The 8,909-nt window shown below is 54.1% G+C and overlaps 1 protein-coding gene across 1 annotated transcript; it reads left to right on the forward strand.

Annotated features, from left to right (window-relative positions):
- The first annotated feature begins 6 nt into the window (after positions 1 to 6).
- DSN1 (DSN1 component of MIS12 kinetochore complex) lies at positions 7 to 8,794 on the forward strand. Its single transcript, XM_030468907.1, has 11 exons — positions 7 to 135; positions 1,476 to 1,518; positions 2,668 to 2,979; positions 4,748 to 4,821; positions 4,977 to 5,049; positions 7,049 to 7,136; positions 7,867 to 7,926; positions 8,010 to 8,081; positions 8,201 to 8,339; positions 8,430 to 8,517; positions 8,594 to 8,794. The coding sequence occupies exons 1-11, from the start codon at positions 31 to 33 to the stop codon at positions 8,677 to 8,679; spliced, it is 1,140 nt and encodes a 379-aa protein (XP_030324767.1). The 5' UTR covers positions 7 to 30; the 3' UTR covers positions 8,680 to 8,794.
- The last annotated feature ends 115 nt before the right edge of the window (positions 8,795 to 8,909 follow it).

Genomic DNA, 8,909 nt, shown 5'->3' on the forward strand with positions numbered 1-8,909 from the left:
GCTGCCGCCGCTTTCCCGCCCGCAGCCGCCATGGCGGAGCCTCCTGTCAGGGGTGGTGGTGATGGGGAAGGGAAAACCACGGGGCAGGAGCTTCCCCCTGCCCTCCAGCCGCCGTCTGAAGGGTCGGAGAAAGAGGTGAGCGCTGGGGGAGGTTTGGCGAGGCGGTGAAAGATGATGGGGGAGAAGGGGGTTTGGTGTGTGAGGCGGGAGAGGAAACTTGGAGAGCAGGCGTAAAAAATACCTCCAGGTACTTCAAAATAGGGACCTGCAGTACCTGGAAGCACCTTCGGATGTCTTCAGTAGGACTCCCTGTAACTTGAAAGGGCTCCAGGAAAGCTGGGGAAGGATTTTTGACAAGTGCCTGGAGGGATGGGATGAAGGGGGGAATGGCTTTAAACTGGAAAACGGGATCAATCTGGGTTAGACATAAGGAAGAAATTCTTTGGGGTGAGAGTGCTGAGCCCCCCCCCCTGCCCAGGTTACCCCGAGAAGCTGTGGCTGCCCCATCCCTGGTAGTGTTGAAGGTTGGATGGGGCTTGAACTGCCCCCCAAACCGTCCCAATCCCCATAACTGCCCCCCCAAGCCCTTCCTAGCTCCATAACAGCCCCCCTAAACCCTCCTTACCCTCATAACAGTCCCCCCAAACCCTCCTTGCCCCATAAGTGCCCCCCAAACCATCCCTAGCTCCATAACAGCCCCCCAACACCTCCCTAGCCCCATAACTGCCCCCCCAAACCCTCCCTAGCCCCATAACTGCCCCCCCCAAACACTCTCTAGTCCCATAACTGCCCTTCAAACCCTCCCTAGCCCCATAAGTGCCCCCCAAACCCTCCCTACCCCCATAACAGCCCCCCCAAACCCTCCCTAGCCCCATAACTGCCCTTCAGACCCTCCCTACCCCCAAAACTGTCCCCCAACCCTTCCCTACCCCATAACAGCCCCCCTAAGCCCTCCTTACCCCCATAACAGCCCCCCCAAACCCTCCTTACCCCCATAACAGCCCCCCCCCAAACCCTCCCTGGCCCCATAACTTGCCCTAAGTCCTCCCCAACCCCATCCCTGCTTTGTACTGAAGGAGCTCCATGAAAAGCTGTGGAGGGGGGGACGTGGACCTGGAGGGATGGGACAAGGAGGGGTGGCTATAAACTGGGAGAGGGGTGATTTGGGATGAACTGCAGGAGGAAATTTGTTTCCTGTGAGGGTGTTGAGACCCTGGCACAGGTTTTCCACATTCCTGGAAGCATTCAGGGTCAGGTTGGATGGGGGCTTGGAGCAGCCTGGAGTGGTGGGAAGAGTCCCTTCCCATGGAAAAGGGGTTGGAATGGGATGAGCTTTAAATCATGGAATGGTTTGGGTTGGAAGGGACCTTGAAGTCCAGCCAGGTGATCTTTAAGAGTCTTGAGAGGGGGACTGGATGATCCTTCAGCTCCATTGCCACCCAAACCATTCCATAATCCATGATTTTTCCTCCCAGTGTTCCCCTGATGGATCCCACCCTGCGGCTGCTGGTGTGGCAGGTAAGAGGTTGGGAGTGAAGTTCAACCAGGCTGAGTTTAGAGTCCTGCAGCTGGGGAGGAAAAACCCCCAAAACACCAGGAGAGATTCAGGAAGGTCCTGCTGGAAAGCAGCTCCATGGAGAAAGCCCTTGGAATCCTGGAGAATCTCCAGGGGTCAGTCAGGAGAGAGGCCAAGGGAGAGTTGGGAGAGTGCTGAAGGGACTTGAGGGAAGCAGCTGAGTGTCCCCATCAAGAGCTGAGGGGTGGGGGGTAAGAGGAAGGGGACAATCCCTGTTCTGGGGTGGCCAGGCCAAGGATGGATGGGTTGGAGCTGGAAAATGGGAAGTTCCACCTCAACCTGAGGAGAAATTTCTGACTGGGAAGGGGAGGGAGCCCAGAGTGGGAGAGGTTCTGGAGTTTCCTTCTCTGGTGGCTTCCAAACCCCCCTGGATAGGTTCTAGGTGGTTTGGGGACATCCATGGGGAAAGGTTGAAGGAAAAAGGTTGGAATTTCCACCTCAACATGAGAAGAAACCTCTGGAAAGTGAGAGGTTCCTGAATCTCCTTCTCTGGTGGCTTCCAAACCCCCCTGGATGGGTTCTGGGGGAGCTCCAGGGGTCCCTTCCACCTTTGCGAGTTCTGGGATTGCTGATGGAGCTCCTGAAGTTCAGGAAGGCCAAGGGGAGAGTCCTGGGAAGAACCCCAAGCACCAGGAGAGGGAAGGGAACATCCATGGGGAAAGGTTGGAGGTTGGAAATTCCACCTCAACCTGAGGAGAAACTTCTGGGCCATGAGAGGTTCTGGAATCTCCTCTGGAGGCATCCAGACCCCCCTGGATGGGTTCCTGGTTGGACTCCATCATCTCCAGAGGTTCCTTTCCAACTCTGCTGGTTCCAAATCTCAGTTTTGGGTTTTTTTTTGGTTTTTTGGGGATTAGAACGTTTTTATGGGAACAGTTTGAGAGGTTCTGGAATCTCCTTCTCTGGTGGCTTGCAAACCCTCCTGGCTGGGTTCTGGTGATCCTGCCATGCCAGGGGGTTGGATCCATGATCTCCAGAGGTCCCTTCCAGCCCCTCCCATTCTCTGCTTCTCTCATTATGATTCTTTGCACCCATTCCTTTCTTTTTACCCTGGTTCTTGGTTTTTTGATGGTCTTTTTTTTCTCTCTCAGCTCCTCACCAACACCCAAACCCTCACGATGTCACCAAGAAGACTCCCGGCACCCGTAAAACACCCAGAGCTGCCCTGAGGAAAAAATCCCAGCAGAGAACACCCAGCCAGAGGAAAAACCCCTTGGGATCCAGCCCCACCAGGTTGTCTCCCTGGAAAAGCAGCCCCAGGAATGATCCGACCTGGAGCTCCTTCAGCCTCTCCCCCCAGCTCAGCTCCGGCTCCTCCCGCAAGCGCCGCTCCTGGCGCCGCTCGAGCCTCAAGGGGACCAAGCGCCGAAAATCCCTTCCCCCAGTCCAGCAGGATGCTTCTGGTACAGCCTCCCCCTGCTCCCCTCCCACAGGAAACTCAGCTTGTCTCATTTCACAGGATTTTTAGGGGCAGCAGGACAGAAATTATTCCTTAAACGGGGCTTAAACATGACGCTGCCTCCCACAGCGTTCTTCAGAACCTCGCAGCTTCAGGCTTGGGCAGAGCCAGTCTGCATCTTCCTCTGGAGAGAGGGGTTTGGGGGTCCCTCTGTGTCCTGTGTGGTGACAGTGATCTTGTTGGGATGAGTTGGAAGTGAGGTGGGATGAGAGGGAGCATCTCCAGGCCATCCTTGATTCATTATCCCACAGCTCATGGAATAATTAGGGTGGGAAGGGATCGCTAAAGATCACGGAGGCTTCTCCAGCCTCCTCTGGAGAGAGGGTTTTGGGGGTCCCTCTGTGTCCTTTGTGGTGACAATGATCTTGTTGGATGTGAGGTGGGATGGGAGGGAGCATCTCCAGGCTCTCCTTGGTTCATCATGGAATAATTAGGGTGGGAAGGGATCGTTAGAGTTCACGGAGGCTCCTCCAGCCTCCTCTGGAGAGAGGGTTTTGGGGGTCCCTCTGTGTCCTGTGTGGTGACAATGATCTTGTTGGATGTGAGGTGGGATGAGAGGGAGCATCTCCAGGCCCTCCTTGGTTCATCATGGAATAATTTGGGTGGGAAGGGATCTCTGAAGGTCATGGAGGCTCCTCCAGCCTCCTCTGGAGAGAAGGGTGAGGGTGTCCTTCATGTGCTGTGTGGTGACAATGATCTTGTTGGGATGAGTTGGATGTGAGGTGGGATGAGAGGGAGCATCTCCAGGCCCTCCTTGATTCATTATCCCAGAGATCATGGAATAATTAGGGTGGGAAGGGATCTCTGAAGGTCATGGAGGCTCCACACAGTACATACAAAATAACCAGGTGATCAGCCCCAGTCAGCAGGAGTTTGGGAAAGGTACTGACCCCAAGATGACCTGGTGGATGAGGGAAGAGCTGTGGACATTGTTTGGATTTTAGGGAAGCTTTTGACACTTCCCTTTTCCTTCCTCATCTGGATGAAGGGATTGAGTGCAGCCTCAGGAAATCTGGGGATGTCCCCAAACTAGGGGTGACACTGGAGTAAAGAGGTGTCAGGAGTGTCTGCAGGTGGCCAAGAGGGCCACAGAGGGGGGGTTTAAAGTTTTAATTTTTTTTTTTCACCCCCAGGGTTGAGAGTTGGGGTCTCCTGAATCTTTTCCTCCCTGATCTGGATGAGTGCACCCTCAGGAAATCTCAGATGTCCCCAAGCTGGGGGTGACACTGGAGTAAAGAGGAGTCAGGAGTGTCTGCAGGTGGCCAAGAGCCCTGCGGGGGGTTATAAATCTAATTTTTTTTTGACCCCCCCAGGATTGAGCTTTGGGGTCTCTTTAATCTTTTCCTTCTTCATCTGGATGAAGAGATTGAGTGCACCCTCAGGAAATCTGGGGATGTCCCCAAACTGGGGGTGACACTGGACTAAGGGGGAGTCAGGAGTGTCTGCAGGTGGCCAAGCTGAACACTCCATGGTTCTGTGAGCTGATCCTTAGGGATGTGGTTTAGTGGGGAACTTGGAGGTCAAGGGTTGGACCTTTGGGTCTCTTCCACCCAAAGATTTGGGATTTTTCCCTCGTGAGGAATTTCTCCTCTTTTTTCCCTGCTCCTTCCATATCCTGCAGCCCACATCTCTGATACAAGGAGCAGCTTGGAGCCTCCCTCAGGAACTTGGAGTGAATTAAATTGTTCTATTCTGTTTGTTTTTTTTTGCAGAATTAAGCAAATCCATCAGCTTGGATCTGCCAGAGACAGAGAGACTTTCTGCACTGCTCCTCTCCAGTTTCCAGGTATGCTCCTTTCAAAACTCATTATTTTCCTCTTACTTTTTTTTTCCTACCACAAACCAATTTCCAGAAGTAACAAAAATCTCCCCCAATCTCTGGGAAGATCCTCAAATGGTCAGGTTTTGTTTTTTTTTTTTTTTTTTTAATTTTCTCTTTAGTTTTCTGCCCAGAAGCTGGAACAGAATTTGAAATTAACCCAGGGCTTTAACCCCGAGGTCTTCAGAGCTAAAGGTGAGTGGGATGGAGGGAGCAGCAGGGAAAATGTATGGAATGGATTGAGTTGGAGAAGACCTTGGAGATCATCCAGCCCAACCTTCCCCATCATCCCCAGCCCCTTCCCCATCATCCCCAGCCCCTTCCCCATCATCCCCAGCCCCTTCCCCATCATCTCCAGACCCTTCCCATGTTCTCCACCCCCTTCTCCATGTTCTCCACCGCCTTCTCCATGTTTTCCACGCCCTTCTCCATGTTTTTCACCCCCTTTCCATGTTCTCCACCCTCTTCCCTGTGTTTTCCATCCCCTTCCCCATGTTTTTCACCCTCTTCCCTGTGTTCTCCCCCTCTTCCCACGTTCTCCACCCCCTTCCCCTCATTTTCCATCCCCTTTCCCATATTCTCCACCCCCTTCCCATGTTCTCCAGCCCCTTCTCCATGTTTTCCACCCCTTTCCCTCACTTTCCAGACCCTTCCCCATGTTCTCCACCCCTTTCCCATATTCTCCATATCCCCTTCCCATGTTTTCCACCTTCTTCCCTGTGTTCTCCCCCTCTTCCCATGTTCACCACCCCCTTCCCCTCATTTTCCAGACCCTTCCCCATGTTCTCCACCCCCTTCCCATGTTTTCCACCTCCTTCCCATATTCTCCACCCCCTTTTCCATGTTCTCCATCCCCTTCCCATGTTCTCCACCCCCTTCCCATATTCTCCACCCCCTTTTCCATGTTCTCCACCCCCTTCCCTGTGTTTTCCATCCCCCTTCCCATGTTTTCCACCCTCTTCCCTGTGTTCCCCTCTTCCCTGTGTTCACCACCCCCTTCCCCTCATTTTCCATCCCCTTCCCCATATTCTTCTCCATGTTTTCCACCCCTTTCCCTCATTTTCCATCCCCTTCCCCATGTTTTCCACCCTCTTCCCTGTGTTCTCCCCCTCTTCCCTATGTTCTCCACCCCCTTCCCATGGTTTCCACCCCTTCCCCTCATTCTCCAGCCCCTTCCCATGTTCTCCAGCCCCTCCCCAGCTCCATTAACCCTTCCCTGGATCCCTTCCACTCCTTCCATGTCCTTTTTTCCATGAGATGCCCCAAACCCCAGGATTTCAGCTTCCAGCTTTCCAACCATTCCCTACGGATCCATCTTTCCAACCTCCCCTTCCCCAGGCAGCCTTGACCCTGATCATTTCTTTATTTTTTTTTTCTTTTGGGGGGGATGGTGTAAAAATTCCTCCCCTGTCCCAACTTTTGAGGCTTTTCCCTCCATCCCAGTTTTTCCCATTCCTTGTTTTTCCCTCCCCCTTCCCTTCCCCAGCTCCATTACCCTTCCCTAGACCCCCCCTGCCAACAACTTATTTATTTATTTTTTAATTTATTTTTCCTTTTTAGAAATTCCACCCCAATCCTCCCCTGTCCCAACTTCTGAGGCTTTTCCCTCCATCCCAGTTATTCCCATTCCTGGTTTTTCCCTTCCTCTCCCCCTTCCTCTCCCCCTTCCTCTCCCCTTTCCTCTCCCCTTTCCTCTCCCCTTTCCTCTCCCCCTTCCTCTCCCCCTTCCTCTCCCCCTTCCTCTCCCCCTTCCTCTCCCCCTTCCTCTCCCCTTCCTCTCCCCCTTCCTCTCCCCCTTCCTCTCCCCTTCCTCTCCCCTTCCTCTCCCCCTTCCTCTCCCCCTTCCTCTCCCCTTTCCTCTCCCCTTTCCTCTCCCCTTTCCTCTCCCCTTTCCTCTCCCCTTTCCTCTCCCCTTTCCTCTCCCCTTTCCTCTCCCCTTTCCTCTCCCCTTCCCTCTCCCCTTCCCTCTCCCCTTCCCTCTCCCTTCCCTCTCCCCTTCCCTTCCCTTCCCTTCCCTTCCCTTCCCTTCCCTTCCCCTTCCTTCCCTTCCTTCTCACAACTTATTTATTTTATTTTTTATTATTTATTTTTCCTTTTTAGAAATTCCACCCCAATCCTCCCCTGTCCCAATTCCTGAGGCTTTTCCCTCCATCCCAGTTATTCCCATTCCTGGTTTTTCCCTCCCTTTTCCCAGCACAGGGAGCAGAGCAGGAGCTGCAGCGGATCCTGGAGAAGCTGGGACGGGACGGGACCCTGGAGCGCTGCGTCCGGGACCCCCGGGGGTGAGAGAGAGAGAGACCCCTCCCCACCTCATCCCTGGGATTTGGGGAACAGGGTTTTTCCCCCCCTTTTCCCCCCTTTTTCCCCCCCCCCTTTTTCCCCCCCCCCTTTTTCCCCCCCCCCCTTTTTCCTCCCCCTTTTCCCCCTTTTTCCCCCTTTTTCCCCCTCTTCCCCCCCTCTTCCCCCCCTCTTCCCCCCCTTTCCCCCCTTTTCCCCCCCTTTTTTCCCCCTTTTTCCCCTTTCTTTCCTTTTCCCCCCTTTTCCCCCCCTTTTCCCCCCTTTTCCCCCTTTTTCCCCCCTTTTTCCCCCTTTTCCCCCCTTTTCCCCCTTTTCCCCCCTTTTTCCCCCTTTTTCCCCTTCTTTCCCCCTTCTTTCCCCCTTCTTTCCCCCTTCTTTCCCCCTTCTTTCCCCCTTCTTTCCCCCTTCTTTCCTTTCTTTTCTTTTCCCCCCCTTTTTCCCCCTTTTTCCCCCTTTTTCCCCCTTTTTCCCCCTTTTTCCCCCTTTTTCCCCCTTTTTCCCCCCTTTTTCCCCCTTCTTTCCCCTTTTTTTCCTTTTTTTCCTTTTCCCCCCCATTATTTCCCCCCTTTATTTCCCCCCTTTATTTCCCCCCTTTATTTCCCCCCTTTATTTCCCCCCTTTATTTTCTCCCTTTATTTTCTCCCTTTTTTTCCCCTTTTCCCCCATTCCCACCCCCAGCCTTTGAACCCCCCTCACCTCCACTTCCCTCTTCAGGACCTCACTGGATTCATCCCTGGAGGACTCAGTGGCCCAGGTTAAGGAGCTCATTTCCAGGTGAGTCCCCCCTGAAACTCCCAGCAGGAATTCTGGGCTGAGATCCCTGGTTTTTTGGGTGGATTTAAGGTGAATTTTGGCAGGTTTGGGGCCGAGTGCCACGCCTGGGATCAGCTCCTGCAGCACTACCAGGAAAACGCTGAGGAAATGGCCAGGTAGGGGGAACCTTCCTCACTTTGGGGAGGTTAAAAAGAAAACAAAGGGAGGGGGGATCATATTCCCAGCCCTTTTTTGAGGTGAAAAATGGGGATTTTGGTTTTTTTTTTTTTTCCAGGAGGTTGGAACAATCCCAGCAGGATCCTCAGCCCCTTTGTCACCTCCAGAGCTCCCAGTCCTCCGTGCTCTGCACCAAACCCAACTACCAGCAGATCCTGGAGGAGCAGGGGGAGGTTTGGAGCAGCATGGAGCTGCTGGTGAGTTCACTTCTGCCCGTTTTGAGGGAAAACCCCCCAAAAAATCCCATTTCCGGGATTTCTAAGCCTCATTTTGGGGCTTTTTTGCAGCTCGACGAGCTCCAGCAAGCAGTGAGGGTGCTGCAGAGCTTCAGTGAGGACAGCGAGGGCTTCCTGAGGCGGCTCTCAGAGAAGCTGGGTGAGTGGGGGGCTCAATAACGAGGATTTTGGGCTCAAAAACGGGGATTTTGGGCTCAATACCTGACCTTTTTCAGCCTCCAGGACCTTCCAGCCTCTGGAGAACTCCCCCGTGCGCAAGCTGCTGGCTGCCCCTCCTCCCAGGACGCTCCTGGAGGGCTGAGGGGGGGTTTTGGGGCTGGGGTCGCGCTCGGTGTTCCCGTTAATAAAGGGGAAGGGGCTCCCGCTTCCCGCTTCCGCGTTTGAAACACCTCGGGGGGTTCCTCGCCGCTAATTGGCCCGCGGGCCTGTCACTCATCGCTTCAACCAATCGCCGCGGGCGCCGCTGAAGAGCCGCCCAATGGCTGCGCAGCAGCGCGGAAAGGGGCGGGGCTCCCAGTGCGGGGAGGAAGC

This window comes from Calypte anna, unplaced genomic scaffold, assembly GCF_003957555.1.
Source record: "Calypte anna isolate BGI_N300 unplaced genomic scaffold, bCalAnn1_v1.p scaffold_89_arrow_ctg1, whole genome shotgun sequence".
Classification (NCBI taxonomy): Eukaryota; Metazoa; Chordata; class Aves; order Apodiformes; family Trochilidae; genus Calypte; species Calypte anna.

Bases quoted from the DNA above. Each gene is read 5' to 3' on its own strand.
- DSN1 (XM_030468907.1), top strand. From the start codon at position 31: ATGGCGGAGCCTCCTGTCAGGGGTGGTGGTGATGGGGAAGGGAAAACC. The intron at 136-1,475 runs GTGAGCGCTGGG...TTTTCCTCCCAG, and splicing joins CTGAAGGGTCGGAGAAAGAG to TGTTCCCCTGATGGATCCCA. The intron at 5,050-7,048 runs GTGAGTGGGATG...CCCTTTTCCCAG, and splicing joins CGAGGTCTTCAGAGCTAAAG to CACAGGGAGCAGAGCAGGAG.